The sequence below is a fragment of the Raphanus sativus genome, chromosome 7 (assembly GCF_000801105.2).
Source record: "Raphanus sativus cultivar WK10039 chromosome 7, ASM80110v3, whole genome shotgun sequence".
Lineage (NCBI taxonomy): Eukaryota > Viridiplantae > Streptophyta > Magnoliopsida > Brassicales > Brassicaceae > Raphanus > Raphanus sativus.
Genome location: NC_079517.1, coordinates 24,644,512 through 24,664,012, shown reverse-complemented (window position 1 = coordinate 24,664,012; position 19,501 = coordinate 24,644,512). Strand labels below are relative to the sequence as shown.

General features: G+C 36.4%; 1 protein-coding gene across 1 annotated transcript; it reads right to left on the bottom strand.

Moving 5' to 3' along the window:
• Positions 1 to 11,001: 11,001 nt before the first annotated feature.
• On the bottom strand, positions 11,002 to 14,902 carry LOC108817968 (protein FAR-RED IMPAIRED RESPONSE 1). The gene is made up of 8 exons (XM_018590804.2): positions 14,623 to 14,902; positions 12,249 to 14,437; positions 12,126 to 12,179; positions 11,941 to 12,009; positions 11,800 to 11,862; positions 11,596 to 11,664; positions 11,453 to 11,500; positions 11,002 to 11,363 (listed from the first exon to the last, which is right to left on the bottom strand). Exons 2-8 carry the CDS (start codon positions 14,328 to 14,330, stop codon positions 11,310 to 11,312), a joined length of 2,439 nt encoding a protein of 812 aa, XP_018446306.1. The 5' UTR covers positions 14,331 to 14,437; positions 14,623 to 14,902; the 3' UTR covers positions 11,002 to 11,309.
• Between the last annotated feature and the right edge of the window lie 4,599 nt (positions 14,903 to 19,501).

Sequence of the window (19,501 nt, the reverse complement as noted above, 5' to 3'; positions counted from 1 at the left end):
GGGGTTAAATCGGTTAGTTTGATTTCCTGTAAAACTGATTTAACCAATAGCGAAGAAACCAATGAAGATGTATATTATGTATCAGTTCGTGAAGTACTACAGGAGATAGTACATGTGCGTGTCATGAAGATGGGCTGAGTTGGAGTTCGTGTTTTGTGATGTCGGTTGGCTTGTTAAGCTTGGAGAAGAGGTAATATATTTATTGGGAAGTTTACATTAAAGGTAAATGATATTACTTGGAGAAGAAAAGGCAAGAGAGTTATTCCTTAAGATAAAAAGGAAAGTTGCTTAAGTTGCTTTTGGAAGAACTTGAGAAGTAAGTTCTGGTTATTTATACAAGGAGGACGTGCCTCCACAGAGAAAGGTGTCTCTGCTAAAAAGAAAAACAGTTGAGAGATCGTTCTGGTGTTGCTTGTGTGATCAAGCCTTTGGTGTCACTGCTCTGCGTTAAGTGTTGACGTAGTTGGTGAAGTACTTCCGAGAAGTTGGAAGATTGAAGCCTAGACTCAGGGGGAGTTTAGCTCGGGGTTTGGAGGATCCTGATAAACAGAAGTCTAGACTCTAGGGTGAGTTTTAGCTTAGGATTGAGGCTAATCCTAAAGGATTCTTGTAATAGAAAAGATTGGTGTAAGACTCTCTTGTTCTAGTGAATTCGAAAAGATAAACTTGTGTGTTTTACTTTCTGCTATTATTTCTCTGCCCTCACTACATTAACAAGTGGTATCAGAGCGGGGCTCGATAGAGTTAACGACTTAGTTTCGAGTAGATCAAGGTGAGTGACAGAGACTGCGTCAGGAAGAAGAACAGAGTTTGTGATGGCGGCATATCAAGAGGGAACGTCTATGACAAAACCCCCACGTCTTGATTCATCCAATTATGGATATTGGAAGGTTCGTATGCAAGCTTTTATCAGTGGGCTTGATGAGGATTGTTGGAGTTCTATTGAAGCTGGTTGGAGTCCTCCGGTGATGCTTAATGATGAACATTTACAATGCACCAAAATTTATATGTGAAATAATTTTTTTTAAATATATAAATATTTAAACTATTGAATTTAAGAAAAATATATTTGAACGTAAAAATGTAAATTAAAACTGTTTAAAACTGTAAAATTTAAATTGAGATTGATATTACTGCATCTTACCTTTTCTGGATATCAGGCCGAAAGACAGCAAGCAATAAGTACCACATGATGGTGCTATGTCACCTCCTATGGTCTGATCCTGAAGATATTGTTGATGGTTGGGGATTGAGTTCTCGGGGTGTTAGATTCCTTTTTGACGGCAGTGTGTCACATCTTTTAACCATACAAAACACCATATACTATATGGATCAAGCCCACAACATAGACAACACCAGAACATGTTAGTATCACATTTTACCGTGCTTCTCTGCCCACTTCATACTCTGCTTGTGGATATCTATCTAGATGGTTGTTTAAAGGCTATGTATTGAAAGAGACAATTATGTGAACATAACGAACTAAGAGCAGCCTCCAGTAAAGGTGACGAAGTCGGGGATGAATGCTTATATGATTAACTTGCTACCCAGGTATGTTGCCACATTCGCAATTTGACTGTAACAGCTTAAAGATCACATTTACTTTCATACAGGCATGTCTAATGTATTTTTGTAGTCAGGTCACAAATACTCTTCATATGTCAATGTGCCTTCATGGTCGCTGTAATTTCCTTTTTAAGTTTCTACTTTCAGACTCTAGCTTCTCCCATGTGATATACTAAGCGTTTATATAGAGTATATGATAGCGAATATCTATACGAATTCACTATTAAGATCGAATCACCGTTCAAGTAAACAATGACTCGTAATCCACCGTAGAAGATCTCAATCGATAGATTGATCCTCAAACGAAATGAATCAAGAAGTACAAAAGAGTTTCAAATGTTTACAAATTTCTCAATAATCTCTCTGTAAAAACAAATGATCTATTTATATTTTTCTTCCACCGCCTCGCTCACGACTCACTGTGTTGACTCGTTCACTCGACTGTTGTAACAAACTCCTCCACGCGTCATCTTCTTATTAGTCTTCCCAAAAGCGTAACTTCTCCAACAATATTTCAAATAAACGGCTCTCCTTTTCCCACGTGTCCACTTATTTTTCCTGTATCAAATCTCCCTCCCCTCGAAAACCTTGACCACAAGGTTTATGTAGCGAAGTTAGGAAACTTGCGCTGCAAGTCGTACAGAAATTCCCACGTAGCTTCTTCATCAGTTTGATCCTTCCACTTCACCAATACCATCGTAGCTGCTCTGTCAAACCTCTTCACCATCTTCCTGCCAAGCACCGACTCTGGAACTCTATCGGCTTCCTCCAAAATGATTGATGGTAACAGAGTCGTGGTCGTATGAGTGCCTACCATCTTCTTCAACTGTGACACATGAAATACCGGATGCACCTAAGAACCTTCTGGAAGCTGCAGTTTATAAGCTACAGACCCATGTTTATCGAGCACCTTGTAAGGACCAAAGTACTTAGGAGCAATCTTCTGATTCTGACGCAGAACTACAGTCTTCTGGCGGTAAGGTTGCAGCTTCACAAACACCATATCCCCAATCTCGAAGCTCCTCTCACTCCTATGTTGATCTGCTAACTGTTTCATGCGATGTTGAGCACGTGACAGATAAAACTTCAGAATGAGCAACATACGTTCCCTCTCCTCCAAACACTTAGCAACCACCTTCACTTTTGATTCACCCGGTAAGTTTGGTAAATGAACAGGTGGAATCTGACCGTACACAATCTCATAAGGTGTAGACTGTGTTGATGTGTGAAAGTTGGTATTGTACCAGAACTCAGCCAGAGGTAACCATCTGCTCCACAAGTAAGGTTTATCTCCACACATACAACGCAAATAAGTCTCCAAACACCTATTCACCACCTCCGTTTGACCGTCACTCTGTGGGTGATAAGCTGTCGTCATGTTCAAAGAACACCCCTGTAACTTGAAGAGTTCCTGCCAAAACTCACTAAGGAACACCGTATCTCTGTCACTCACAATCGATCTTGGGAACCCATGAAGTTTGAAAACGTTATCGAGATACGCTTGAGCAACAGAGACTGCAGAATACGGATGTGCCAATGCCATAAAGTGAGCAGCCTTGCTAAATCGATCCACCACTACAAGTATCACTGTTTTCCCATAAGAACTTGGCAAGCCATCAATAAAGTCCATGGAAACGTCAATCCATACACCTTCTGGAATAGGTAATGGTTGTAACAGACCGGGAGATGCTGCTGTATCATATTTACATCTCTGGCAAACATTGCAACTGCGTAAGTAAGCCTGCACATCTTTCGACAAACCCTTCCAGTAAAACAATCCCTTCACTCGCTGCATCGTAACATCTCTACCAGAATGACCTCCTTGACCCGAGCAATGCAACCATTCAAGAATTTTGTTTTTTAAACCCACTTCTGAGGGAACAACAATCTTGCTCTTCCTGCGTAACACGCCCTGACTCCAACTGAAATACTTCTTCCCATTTGGCTTCGCTTCTAAATCAGTAATGATCTTCGTAACGTGTGCATCTCTTGCGTAGGCTGACTGTATTTCTTGCATCAAATCACACTCAAGTACAGTCATTGCCATATGCAAAACTTCAGAACCTTCCACTCGTGAAAGAGCATCAGCAGCAACATTGTCTTTTCCTTGGCGATATTGGATCTCATAGTCAAATTCCAACAGCTTAGGAAGCCATTGTTGTTGAATAGGTGTATTCAAACGTTGCTCTAACAAATACTTCAAGCTCCTTTGATCCGTTCTGATGATAAAGTGATTATTAAGCAAGTAGTGTCTCCATTTTTGTACCGCAAACACCACTGCTAATAATTCTTTTTCATAAATCGACAAGTGTAGTTGCCTTCCCTTCAAGTGTCTACTAATATAAGACACAGGATGCCCTTCTTGCATCAACACAGCTCCAATCCCCTGTCCTGACGCATCAGTTTCAACCACAAACACCTTATCAAACCGTGGAAGAGCTAACACCGGAGTCGTAGACAGAGTTTCTTTCAGAGCAGAGAAAGCAACACCCGCTTCCACGTTCCATTCATAAGCGTCCTTCTTAGTCAAGCTTCTCAACGGCCTTGCTATAGGACCAAACTGCTGGACAAAGCGTCTATAATAGCCCGCAAGTCCCAAGAATCCTCTTAAAGCTTTCAAATTCTTGGGTTGAGGCCATTCCACTATTGCTTTGACCTTAGCTGGATCTGTAGACACACCTTTTGCTTCAATAAAATGCCCCAAATACTCCACCTTCTTTGTTGCAAAGGCACATTTGCTACGCTTAGCAAATAAGTGATGCTGCCTCATCAGTGTAAATACGATCCGTAGATGTGCCAAATGCTCCTCAAGCAACTCTGGAAGACGATCCGTAGTGGCACTGTAAATGATACAGCGCTTCTAAAATCGATAGCGTATCGTTAGATATCGTTTTTCGTCCGCTAATAAAACCCATTTTTCTTGTAGTGTATCTTACCATTGAAGTTCACCATCAATTTCTGCTGGCCCTCAAGAACCTGATCTAGCATAGCTTCTATCTTGTTCTCTTGAGTATGTGGTGGTGGATTCTATTAAGAATAATTTTCATAAGCTATGTTGTTGTTGTCGGTGTTGTTGTAGGGTTTTATGGTACTGCAAACTCTGGTTGTAACCACTCTACCACTCTTCTGTTCGAAGGAGTTTCTGTATCCACTCTGATTTCCAGACATTTCGTTTTGAAAACATGTGCCACTGATGAAGTTCACATCTTCCTCTTCATCTCTGTCACTGTTAACATATACAGCTTATACATCATCTGCAAAGCTAACTTGCTTCCTGAGAAGCTTATGAACACTAACCAGCTAAGCTTTAACATCGTCCATCGGCTCCTTCTCTAGAGTAGTGGCCAATTTTCTCCTCTCGAAATCAGTGTTCCTGGTGCTATTGCTAGAGCCAAGTTTTCTGCGAGTCTCACGGCTTCTTCTAGATTCCTAGTGCTGAAATTTCCTTAACTAGCAGTACCTAGAGCCATCTGATATGCCAGTTTGATGCCTCTAAAGAAAGTGTTGAGCAGCTGCTCTTCATTGAATCGATGTTGAGGACAATCTCTCTGATATGACTTGAATCTGATCCTGGAGCTTCTGAATGACTCTCTAGTCTCATGTGTGAATGTTGCAATCTTTCTCCTCGTCTTCAGCTTGTGATTCATCAAAGAAGTTACGCAGGAATGCGTTTTTGATGTTAGTCTAGGATGTAAGAGATCCTGATGGTAACTACTTAAGCCAATTCAAAGCATCTCCCACAAGTGAGTACTTGAAGATCTTGCAAAGAAGATAGTCTCAGGGACTCCATTGGCTTTGATAGCAGAAACTAAATCCTCGAACCACTCCAGATGGTTCATAGGATGCTTGTGTGGTAGCCACTCTCTAGCTTCCATGTGTCTTTATTTCACCTCATCTCCATTTCCTGTACCAGATCACGTAGTAGTGATTGAAGGCGGATATACGATAGTTGGGTATTAGAATACTTATTTGAAGCATATGCTAAAGTAGGGTTGTAGGAGCCGCTTTAGACGGCACCAAGGCGCCCCCTAGACGGCAAATTCTCTTTAGTCGAAACAATTCTTTTAAAGTCCGGTTTATAGACTCAAATCAGTTTAAACTATTTTAAATAAATTTAAACCATTTAAAACTGTTTAAATCAATTAAAATAATATAAATCTGTTAAAGTAAGTTATAATTTTAGTAAAGATTCAAAATTTTGATAATTCATCAAAATAGTTTTATAATTAATGTCTAGGCTCCATCTAGACTCCGAATAATTCGCCAAGGCGCTAATTCTCTTGGCATCTAATTACCGCCTAACGATTTTGAACATTATTGATATACCATGAAATTTATCTATTTTTAGCCATGATATATAAGTTTTTTAAGATATAAATATTATATTTTGGAGTCTATTTATTATATTTACAGGTTCATGAGTGATTTGGAGTAAAGTAGTGAATTTGGGGCATTTTGGAGATTAAAGGAGAAATCACCCAAACTGACCATCGAACCAGACCTGTGGTCAACATTCATAGTTGATAATTGATCGATGTACATCTTGAACCATTGATTGACGGCGAATCGCGCAAAACCCAGTTTGGTTCCAGCCAACTTAAACCCCAAGATTCACCTAATTACAAGATTACCCTGGCCGACTTTAACCTAGTATTTATGTGCTCTTCTATTGTTCTAGTTAACAGACGCTTTCATTACTTTCTGTTATTCACAACAAAACATATTTAGGGGTTTTAGTAGATTAGAGAGAAGATCCAAAACTCCTTCAAAGATTTGTATTTTAACTCCAGATTTCTTATTCTATCTTATTATATGCAATTTATATTTATGTTTATGATATATTTAGCTATGTCTAAGTAATTCACCTTTTAGGTTTATGGTTCAAATATGTTATGAAGGATTAGTCCCAATATAGAATTGCTAAGTAGCTAGAAATATTTAACATATGATTGTACTTATTGCTTGCGTTCTAGAGTTACTAACTAGAACTCTGATCTTTAGGATTATTAGGCGCAAACGACAACTTTGTTTTTTACCAGAATAGATTCTCCTGAGCTAGGATTGCTAGATACAGACAACAGCTAATTTAGGAAAATTAGTGAACACATTTAACCTGATCGCTAAAGCTTGCTAGAAGATCATCGATTGATAATCCTATAGATTAATCGATGGATGAATCAAAAGGTGTATTGATCGATACTTAGTCAATAGTATCGATCGACTCTTTCTCGAGATTGACAACCGGAAGTTGAGATGTGAGATCCTAGACAATAGATAGTCTAAACAAACAGAAGTTGATAGATTGTTGCTGAAGTTGAGTTCTCATATAATTTGCATGCGATTTAGTCTCTATACTATTATAATCCTTATTACCTGAATAGAAACCCTAGACTTAACACTTTCTTATTATTGTTTAAACCTCAATCCAACCATCTGAACAACTACCTTGTTCACCATTGCTATTTACTTTTTTATTATTGAACCTAGCTTAATCACTGCTGATTATGATCTATTGTGTACACTAGCTCTCTGTGGATTCTATCCCTAAATACTACAACTGAACCTCTTATTTGAGAGCGTACAAAGCACTCCTTAGGGTAATTTGAATGATATCAAGAGCTTTGATTGCAATTAGATCCTATCTAGTCCGATTTAGTCTAGGCTATTCTCCTGTTCAAGAAACATAATTTTTTTTCTTGTTTTGTTTCACGTGCATGCCAAGCTGTACTAGAAGCAACAAGAAAACACAAAAACTCTTCTCATATCCAGCACGTTTGGAACGCTCAACCCGCAAACAGAGCGCTGCGCATTGATCGACAGTAACACATGTTTGTCGACCGACACTCGCATATCACCGTCCAAGACTACTCTTCCATCGACCAACACTCACATATCACCGTCCGAGACTACTCTTCCGTCGACCGACACTCGCATATCACCGTCGACGGAGACTACTCTTCTGTTGACCGACACTCGCATACCACCATCGACCGAGACTACTTTTCCGTCAAGTGAAACCTTCCATCTGAAATTGATCGTCCACCAATCGATACTCAACCGCGAGACATGGTTGCGACTCTTATTCTCACAAGGGACGAGAATGGGGACCTGCATAACCAGTATGATCATCTGTGTAATGCAGCAGGTCAGAGGATATATGATCAGGGGGCTACAATCCCTAATACTGATGATTTAGCTATATTTATTGCTCATGATGTACACGAGGCTGCTCGACCCAGAAATTTGGCTGACTACAAACATCTAGATCAATATTATTCCAACAGATTTGCTATTCTTCCTCCAGTTATTCAGAGGAACGATTTCGAGCTGAAGCCCTAGTACTTTACACCCGTCGAAGAGAGACTCTATTGTAGGCTACCACACAAGCATCCTATGAACCATCTGGAGTGGTTCGAGGATTTAGTTTCTGCTATCAAAGCCAATGGAGTCCCTGAGACTATCTTCTTTGCAAGATCTTCAAGTACTCACTTGTGGGAGATGCTTTGAATTGGCTTAAGTAGTTACCATCAGGATCTCTTACATCCTAGACTAACATCAAAAACGCATTCCTGCGTAACTTCTTTGATGAATCACAAGCTGAAGACGAGGAGAAAGATTGCAACATTCACACATGAGACTAGAGAGTCATTCAGAAGCTCCAGGATCAGATTCAAGTCATATCAGAGAGATTGTCCTCAACATCGATTCAATGAAGAGCAGCTGCTCAACACTTTCTTTAGAGGCATCAAACTGGCATATCAGATGGCTCTAGGTACTGCTAGTTAAGGAAATTTCAGCACTAGGAATCTAGAAGAAGCCGTGAGACTCGCAGAAAACTTGGCTCTAGCAATAGCACCAGGAACACTGATTTCGAGAGGAGAAAATTGGCCACTACTCTAGAGAAGGAGCCGATGGACGATGTTAAAGCTTAGCTGGTTAGTGTTCATAAGCTTCTCAGGAAGCAAGTTAGCTTTGCAGATGATGTATAAGCTGTATATGTTAACAGTGACAGAGATGAAGAGGAAGATGTGAACTTCATCAGTGGCACATGTTTTCAAAACGAAATGTCTGGAAATCAGAGTGGATACAGAAACTCCTTCGAACAGAAGAGTGGTAGAGTGGTTACAACCAGAGTTTGCAGTACCATAAAACCCTACAACAACACCGACAACAACAACATAGCTTATGAAAATTATTCTTAATAGAATCCACCACCACATACTCAAGAGAACAAGATAGAAGCTATGCTAGATCAGGTTCTTGAGGGCCAGCAGAAATTGATGGTGAACTTCAATGGTAAGATACACTACAAGAAAAATGGGTTTTATTAGCGGACGAAAAACGATATCTAACGATACGCTATCGATTTTAGATGTGCCAAATGCTCCTCAAGCAACTCTGGAAGACGATCCGTAGATATCTTTTGTACTTCTTTCAACAACGTCTGTGATCGTGTTTCTGCCATCAATGTAGCTCAAAGCAAGTCCAAGGATCGTCGTCTTCTGATACCACTGATAGCGAATATCTATACGAATTCACTATTAAGATCGAATCACCGTTCAAGTAAACAATGACTCGTAATCCACCGTAGAAGATCTCAATCGATAGATTGATCCTCAAACGAAATGAATCAAGAAGTACAAAAGAGTTTCAAACGTTTACAAATTTCTCAATAATCTCTCTGTAAAAACAAATGATCTATTTATATTTTTCTTCCACCGCCTCGCTCACGACTCACTGTGTTGACTCGTTCACTCGACTGTTGTAACAAACTCCTCCACGCGTCATCTTCTTATTAGTCTTCCCAAAAGCGTAACTTCTCCAACAATATTTCAAATAAACGGCTCTCCTTTTCCCACGTGTCCACTTATTCTTCCTGTATCAGTATAATTTAGTATCAGAGTTCTTAAACAATGTTATTCAAGCAAGTGTATGTTTCGTTTCTTAGATGCATGAACGATGATTAAGCATGATTAGTCATCAAACTGAAAAGATGAAAAGACAAATTGGCAAAAAAAAACTGACTGTATGAGTACATCAAAACTGATTTTTTTCCACTGTCATAAAAACATATAAACAGAATTTGATAAATACTTTTAACGACGTCCACTGAAGTACCAAAATATAATATAAATGAATACAAGGAAATAAAGATATTTTTGAAACATAATATCATTTTTGGAGTAACAAATATCACTCTAAATTGAATAAATATTTATATTCAAAAAAAAATTAAATTTGAAAACTCCATAATACAGATAATTATATAGACACGATAATAAACAACTAAGTGTTATGCCCGCATATGCGGACTCAATCATTTTATAAATAATTATTAAAATATGCATTATATATTTAAAGACTACCATACTAATTAAATTTTAATTTTTAACCATTTTAATTTTCTATGATTATTTTTCTGTTTTATTATATTTTTAAAACACCACTAGAATCTATAAGATTAAACTACATATCAAACATACAATAAAGTAAACTAAAAAGACTAAGAAATCAAAATTTCATTCTTTTAAACTCTCATTACATTTGTAAATTACCTTTCTAAACTATAATTACGCATGAACCTACTAAAATAAATTTTGAAAACACAGTAAATTTTTTTAAAAAAAATTAGAAAAATAAAATTTTACACTAATTAAAAAAAAATAAGAAAAGAAAGTTGAAATACTAATAATATTTTTTAATTTATTCGATAGATATATAATGATTTCCAACATAATACATCTAACAAAACATTAAAATCATTATGTATTTCCCTTTCTTATTTTTAATTTTTATTATAATTAACTAATTTATTTATTTATGATCAACTAGATAATAAATAAATATAATTATTCTTTAAGAATAACAACAACGTAAGTCATTCTGATTTTTAATATAAAAGCTCGAATACAAAAAAAAATACTTCGCAAATAATAATATAGATAAATAGAGAACATGCAAAAAAAAAAATTCTTAGCTCTTATATCAGTTAGATATTAATTTTAGTCGAAAACACACATTCAAAATAAAAACAACCAATATATATTAGAAAAATGTATAGTAAAAACAATATAGATTGGCTATCCTACGTCATATGTTTAGAGTTTTTAATAAAGATAAATAATAATACAGACTATTCAAACTAATAACTTAGATAAAAATAATTAAAAATATGATAATAATCAAAATTAATAATTAAAATTATTGAGAACATGATAAATATATAAAATTATCAAATAATGGAGAATATGATAAATAAGTAAAACTATAAAATTTTGGAGGACATGACACAGAAGAAAATTATTTTTTTCAAATAATAGTATAAATAACATATTAAAAACACAAATAATAGTGAAAAGAACACTGTAAATAACTTTATTTTAAATCATAAAATAAACTGCTTAAATAAACACAAAATTTGTTATTCGCTGGAACTAATCAAACAATTTTTTTTTTGTAATCAAACAATGCTGTAGTTTTATATATATGTTACAAAATATATAATAGGATAATCCGCACGTAGCGCGGACAAAGATCTAGTAACCTTTTTAAAATCTAAAAATATACTACAGATGCCCTTCTATTTAATGACCTAAAACTCAAATTGTTCGGTTGGATACACAACATTTCAGCCATGTTCATAGATGGGAAGGGATCACATAATATACATAAAACAATCTAGAAGATTTTATTTGTTCTTGTCAGTTGCAACTCAGATTCAATGGGGAAGATCTGTTCAGTTTCTATAGCTGTCTTGATGAACTACCAGGGAACTGGGCAGATCTCAAATGCTCATCCTGAAAGAAAAGGACAAAACCAAGTGGGTTAAAGCACAAAGAAAAACTTATCATTCCAAGTAAAGTAGCAACTTTCATGGAGCTGAAACCTGTAAATTGTAAGTGAAGTTGGGAGGAGGCCTGAAATCCATTTGACCCTGTAGCAGGAAAAGCAAAAAAAAAAAAAAATCACTCATAACGTTTGTTCTAAAATAACTCATAGGAGTTTATATAGTATGGACGAATAATGTACCAGCCCGGGTATGGCTTGCTGATTCGTGAAGAAGCTATCCTGAACTGGTGCTAAGGAGTTCAGTTGTCCCTGAAATCATAATAAGAACATAAACATGACAATCCCATTTCACATGAATTGTACTTAGCGCATGTATAGGTGAGGTATCATAGGTGGTGTTTTTCTGATTCAAGCATTTATGTAAATATAAATATATAAACCCACCAGGCCTTGTATGGTTCGTTGATTTACATAGTAGCCTTCGTGAGGTGGCTCCATTAAATTTAACTATATCAACAGTTAAAAGAGGTTTAGCATAGATATCGAATTGCTTAGCCAGGTTTAGTAAAATAATAATCAACATACCAATCCTTGAACGTTCTGTTGAGGACCATAGTAACCACTGATGCTCATTCCCTCTGAACTTATATTTTCCTGCACAAACAATCACAAGAACCAGCAGCAGATTATAAGGAAAGGCCATTTCCAAAAAAAAAAATAATAATAATGCACTGTTGATCGAATGAATCAGAAAAAGAAAAGACAAAAACCATTGGTTGCAAGCTCTGTTGAGATTCAAGCATTTGGCTAGCCTCTGGTTGTCCCTGCACAAGATTAATTTGAGTATCAAATAACAGGGTTTAGATTTTGCAGAGAAGTCAATAACAACCCACCTTTCTTTTCCTAACAACAGTCTTCTTTTTTTTTGTTGCTTTTAGACCGGCCACTACATGGCTCTCTTCTTCCTGAGCACCATTGTTAAGCTGGCTATTAGACTCAGTGATGTTGTTTCTAGCATTATTTAGGTCGACACAATTTTTCAAGGTCTCAACTAGTGTGCGCAATACGATGTTGTAGTTTTCTTCTGACACACAACCTTCCTCGCTCAACTCAATGGCTCGACTACACAAATCATTATACCGCTGAACTCTGGTCTGTACCTGGTCTGCTCCTCCATTCTTAGCATCTTTTGTCCACCTTTTCAAAATATATAGAGGCGGAATGCTGGCAAAGCCACACATCTGCAGAATCATCAAAGCATGCCGACAGAGAAACCCTTTGTATTCAAACATACGGCAGAAACAGCAGAGTTCTGACTGAGTTTTGCTCCACGTAACAAGGAACTCGTCGTCTTTTTCACAGTCTTGAACTCTGAACGTCACCATGTTTTCGTCTTCTTTTTCCTTTCTAGGATGGCAAGCGACAACCCCCAAGACCTCGACCTGGAACTTCTTGAATATCGTGTGTGTGTAAGTTGCTGCCATTTGCTTCTCCCAGGGAGAGGGAGACTTCAACGCAGGTTGCTTGTGGCAAGTATCGAAATCCGCAACCGATTCCTCCTCGTACCTGTTCTGCAGCATCACACCGTACTGCCTCAAGAACTCTTTCAGCGTGATTTTCTTATGAACGTACTTATCGAAGAAAGAGTTGACGCTTTCCGCACGCTGAGACGTCGACATTCCCGCTAGAAACACATCGCTCATGAAAGTGGGGACCCACTTCTGGCGGTGCTCATGCAACCATAGCAGCCATTCATCACTCTCGAGTCCAAAACGGCTAACCATTTTCCACCATCTCATATCAAACTGATCACTCGTCCACGATCTGAAGATGCACTTGTTGAATTTCTGCAAGAAGTTCTCATGCCTTTTCATCACATGGGAGAAGTATTCAGGAAGCTTTTCCAACACATGCCATAACGCAAAGCAATGACGAGTGTTTGGTAACAGCTCCGAAACCGCAGCCATCAAGAGTTTATCTTGATCAGTGAGTATAACTTTAGGAGCTCGACCACCCATTGCTCGAAGCCATGTTTTAATCAGCCACGCAAACGTGTCCTTAGACTCATCAGCAACCAATGCACAGCCAAGCAGCATAGGCTGGGAGTGATGGTTCACCCCAATAAATAAAGCTAGTGGCAACTTATCGTTAAACTTGACATAAGTAGTGTCAAAGGAAACAACATCATTAAAACTCATATAATCATCTCTGCTCTTAGCATCAGCCCAAAACAGATTTCTCAACCGTTGCTCCTCGTTTAAGTCTATCGCGTAGAAGAACTTGGAGTTCTCTTTCTTAATGCGCTTAAAGTAGTCAAGCATTAGCTGAGAATCTCCTTCTTCCAAAGCCAAACACCGACCCTTGTCAACCTGAGTGTTGTTGACAAGCCCCAGATTGTTCTTATATCCCCCAGATTGTCTGGACATCTCAACATACATTTTCCTGGTCCGTTCGCTAACAGCGTGCAAGATGTCGATATTATTCTTCTCAGCTAACTTGATATTCCTCTGAATCCGGAAATGATAAGCAAGAGCAGGTAGAAGCTCGTGGTTGTGTTCTTTTATAAACTCATGAATGATCCATCTCCCATCAGATTTTCTCTTCACATGCATACTCGCCTTACAATCTGTTTTCTTCACACTAGACGACCTTCGACCACTGCTACTACCAGTCTCGGACTCGGGAGTGGCTCCGTATCTAGAACAAGCAAACTTGGCGTCGATGAAATCTTTAGTCTTCTTGGACCGCCTGCTGTTTTTAATGGAGGTAGTGAAGCCCATGGATTTGGCGTATTCTTGGTAAAACGTATAAGCTGCCTCGTGTGTGTCAAAGTCAATACCATCCGGTGGCTCAAGATCACTGAAGCCAACATGTCCTGTTCTGAGATCATCAACAACAACTACTCCGTTGTTATTATGAGATTCAACCATACTTCCAACACTCATCTGATTGTTATTACTCTCTTGCAAATCCATCTTCAAGTTAGCCTAGCCACAATTTGAATTCACCAACTACCCCCCTCACCATGAAACCAACAGTTAAAACTAGAATCCTCCCAATAGATAAGTTACATTACTAGCACCTGAAAATGAAAAAATCGAACTTTAAGCATAAAGATGCATACTTTCCTTTAGCTAAGCTTTTGAAACACACACATAGCAATAGGAAAGTGAAGAACTTTCAACAACATGCTTCTAGTAATAGACAAGTTCTGGTCTGTAAGACAAAAAAACAAAAAAGTACACAGCAGAGAATAAAGAAGCTTACTTTCATTAGTATTAAGCACAAAAGATACCCATTTTGTGAATTCACGAAATTTCAGGAATTTAAGAATTTGGATTTGCCCATTTTCTCGGCCACCCAGAGAGCGACAAAGGGAGGGAGAGAGAAGCAGAGCAAAGAAGAGGAAGCAGGCGAGTGGGGAGGCAAAGCGAGTGAGGAACGCAAGGGAGCGTGAAGGAAGAGAGAATTTAGGGTTTCTTTTTGGAATATTTAGGGATCTTGGGAAATGTTTGGTCTCTTCTTACAATCGCTCTCTTTACTCGCCTTTTCCTCACTCCACACAGCGTTTGTTTCCAACGCGGTTTTTATTTTACGCGCGTCTGGCGTTTTAAGCGCGTCGCTGCGTTTGAATTTTGACGTTCTTCTTTATCATTTCCTCAAGTTGACTTTTGACACAGTCAAAGACTCAAAAAGTTCAAAACCACTGAACAATAATCACTTTCTAGATTGTTCTAACTTCTAAGAGCATCAGCATCGTGTAAACCCACTTGAGGATATCTAAATTTTTTTTATTTCTTTTTTACTTTTTGTCCGATTTAAAAAATAAAAAATAAAAAAATAAAACGTACCAATCGCAGATCGCCACGTGTCAGTGGGGCCCGCAAACAGTTAACAGACCACAAACGTCTTTACTCGCGACTTTCTCCCTTAGTTTTTCCAAAATAGTGGGTCCCCCACACTTAGAAACCGCCTAAAAATACGTGTTGTGGGTGCTCTAAGGTATCTGGATATGGATGTCAGGTATCCTTCTAAACATTTGTAACGTGAGATATCTGAATCCAGATATATTGGCTCGCGCCTCCATATAAGTTCTCAGACCAAGATTCGAAATCTTGTCTTTCCTGCCTCCCTTGCAGTAAATTTTTGATAGAAAGTAGCGATACTGATACTTTAGATTAACAATTACCAGGTCTAGACCGGAGAGTTGGAACTAATAATAGCTTTTATAAACTCCAAATCCAACTCTCCAACTCCAAATTAGACGTAGGAAACTCTACCTACAACCTTCAATTTCGGGGGTTGGCAGCTCATCAACTACGAGAAAAATGTGATCGCAATCAAGCACATAACATTGAATCTCGTGCAAGACATTCTTTAGCTAAGTCTATAGCAGCTTATTCAACAGCGGATGGTCTTGTTGAAGGCTTTTTGACTTCTACTGAGAGCAAAATCCTTACTTACCAAACTGGGCTACTTGAATGGAGAGAAAGAAAAATGTCACGAACCCAACTCCTAAATCACTATGAAGAAGAATGGAGGGAAATATAAATTTAAAAGTAAAAATATATATAATGTTTTAATTATTTCTATATATACTACTCCCTCCGTAAAGTGGTGTTTAATCATTTTTATTTTGTTTCATAATAAGTGATGCTCTCACATTTCTAGATAGAATTTAATGTCAATTGAAATTTGCAACCAATTACAAAATACTACATGTTTTTTTATTGGTCAGACTGATTTTATTTAATGCAATTTTATGTAACCAAATATAAATTACATAGAAATTTGTATTTTCTTAATCTTTGTGTAAAAACCTTAAACACCACTTAAAATGGTACGAAGGGAGTATTAAAAAAATTATATCAAATTTATATATATTATTATAAAAATGAAATTATTATACATATATATATATATTACTATTTTCAAATAATTATCAATAAAAGTTACGAAAATGGAGATCCAGACTAAATAGAAATCAAGATATCCAAATCTGATTTTAATGGATCCAACATTTTACTATCCGGATCTGGATCCGGCCCCTCTGAATATCATGATTATGGAGCAAATTTGAATCGGATCTCAGATCGAATCCAAATCTCGTATAATAATTTTAACCCTAGTTGTTACCAAATAAGTGGTTCCATTACAAAGAGAAACAATAACAAAAAAGTTGAAAAGATATGTTGTAGTTTTGGAGTGAACATACTACAATATTTGCTCCTAATCTTTTTAAATATAGAAGTTTCTTTTTGTAAAATGAAAAACAGAAAAGTTTGACTTTGCACATTATATAATTGGGGGGTTAATTCATGTAGTGTCCAGATTAAACAAAAAAATAAAGGAAATGACCATGTAATAACATTTACATATGTTTCTTTTAACTTCTTACGTAAATACTCTATATAAAATATATGTATATATATATATATATATATAACAATTTTTCTCTTTTCCTAGTCTGCCACGTCGAGAAGCCGCCACACGTCATACCATAAATATCTTTTTATATTTTAGTGATGAGTTCTAATGGTTTTGAGCTTGGAAACATTTGTCTCATGGGCTGCTAATATGTTAAGCAAATAATATACAACAATTAGTTTGTAGCAATTACATTTGAGAACTGTATGTATATAACAGAATAGTATACAATAATATTACAATGACTATAATTAAATGTATATATTTATTTTTGAATGAAAAGGAAAATAGATCAATTATGCTTACATATTTAGAGTTTTCTGACTTTATTTGCATGAAATTCTAAACTAAATTCATGTCAATGGTTTTCAATTATTTTTATAACCATGAAATCTGATTCTATTTTATTTGTTACAAGGGAAAAGATAGTATACTATGTGATTGGTTGGGAATATTTCTTCCAATGTGAACATCTTAAGAAAAATATAAATTTTCTCTTGTTATTAATATATATTAGTTTAGAGAATGGATCTCAGATTTAAAGTTACATCCTATACCTATATGTCTTAAACAATTAATTTCTTTTTTTCTAAGCTCGACCCTTTGTCTTATGTGAGAAATACATGATAGATTTAATAGATTGATGATTGAATTGTGTTACCATGTTTATGTGAGAAATGGATATTTAATCTGAAGTATGTAGTCATAAAAAGTATAATGCTTTTAAAAAAAGAATAACTTAGATGAGTTAATTAAGAAAATGATTCAGTGAATTTTATGTGATGGAATTTTGGATCGAAGGTTGGCTACATGTAGTGATGGATCTTTAGGTTGTAAGTTGGTTACTAGCCATGAAAGTGTTGTAGGTTAGGTATGGACCATAAAAGACCGAGGGGTCATAGTGGACCTTCAAATCATAGGTTTAGTTTAGCCACAAGTTTGCTTTAGGCCGTAGATTTGGCTACGGCCTGAGATTTGCTTCGACCGCATGTTTAGTTACAGTTAGACATTGATAAACTTTGGAAAGAAATTTGTATGGAAGGCCAAAAAGTACTAAATGCATGAAAATACATAAATAATAGGAAAATTGGTTAGTTATAGAACTGATAGAACTGATAGAACTTACTTTGGTTATTAAATTTGAATTATAAATAAAGATGCAGAATTTTTATACTTATTTGATGAAATTTTTTTTATCTTTATTTAGAATTTCGAAACTATTTTATAAGATTTCTAGAAGGATGTTTCAAAGAACCTTTTCTCGATGACATGATATCACGCATGATCATAATTGTCATGAGAGATTAAAACCATATTATCTCTCATCGTCTCCAATCACATGGATTACTCCGTCACTAAGCAAGCAAAGTCCCACTGGATTTTATAGACTGGTTGTAAGTTCAATCCCGTAAATCTTTTTTTTTTATTTATCGCCAAAATATATTTTATTTACAGTTCTCATTCTGATCAATTTGGGGTTTCTTCGTTCAGAATGGCCTGTTAAGATGATAATGGCATCTTCTCCAAGCTCGACCTCCTACATGATTGCGCCACCACGGAACTACCAAACTTTTGCATCGAGCAGTTCTAGTGTCCACATATCAGTCGATTCCAGTAAGGTTCTGGGTTGTGGGAGATCTGAGTTTTTCCATCTTTTGTGATTTTGCATCTTTGGTCCTTGATTTTTTCTAACTCTTCGATTTTGGCCCTAAAATTTTCAAATATGCAGTTTTTCCATCAATTGTACCCCAAAACCTTAAAATGATGAGGTTGCTTTCAAGGTTCTTATGATTCTTAGTGAAAATTATTATACCTTTAGACCATTGATCGAAAAAACCAGCCAACAATAACGATATCCGAATAATTGATATACACCTATTAGAATTTGAGTCTATAGTGATAATTGACTACTGATCGAAAAATCCAACAACAATAATAATGTCCGGATAATTATTTAAGTTAGTCGAGCACTAACATAACAATTAGCTATGTAAAATATCCGGATGAATTGGAATATAAGCATGCCAATTTACGAAGGATATAAAATAATCACAATGCTTACTTACATATCAACTATATGAATTGTGTTTAAGTTAACATTATCCGAAATAAAATCAAGAAATATGACTATAATAACGGGAAAATGGCTTTTTTTTTATTCCCAAACTATTTTGAATCAGCAATTTAAATCCCCATCTTTTGGTTGCGCAAATTTATTCCTCATCTTGTCATTAACTATGCAAATTTAGAATAAAAAAGTCAACTGTTAACTTTTAGTTAAACACCGTTAAATATAAACTAAATGTGATCGCGTTTTTGATTAGTAAACTCAGAAAGTCCTCAAAATCGATTACTCTATATTATTGACAACGAGAAACTGCGAGCTCTCATGTCTCTTTATTTTGGCAAAATAAAAAAATCTGAAAAATCTTTGGAAGTTAGTAACATAATGGCTAAAAGACAAGTTCATGTTTTAGTCTACAAACCCAAAAGTAAATAATTTTGTTGACAACGAGACATAAAATCCTAACACAAAGAGATTCATGTTTCACACAGCCAACACAGAGAAGACATGAATCCAAACAAAACCATATTCATGTTTTACAAAATATTGAAGAACATAAGTTAACAAGAGAACCAAATCTTTGTGATGCTTGAGAATCCTGGACTTGTGATGATCTTTGCGAAGCTCTTTCTCCAAGCTGTGTAGAGTCTCCCT

Bases quoted from the DNA above. Each gene is read 5' to 3' on its own strand.
- LOC108817968 (XM_018590804.2), bottom strand. From the start codon at position 14,330: ATGGATTTGCAAGAGAGTAATAACAATCAGATGAGTGTTGGAAGTATG. The intron at 11,501-11,595 runs GTACATTATTCG...TTCCTGCTACAG, and splicing joins AGCAAGCCATACCCGGGCTG to GGTCAAATGGATTTCAGGCC. The intron at 11,364-11,452 runs GTTTCAGCTCCA...CTTTTCTTTCAG, and splicing joins ACTTCACTTACAATTTACAG to GATGAGCATTTGAGATCTGC.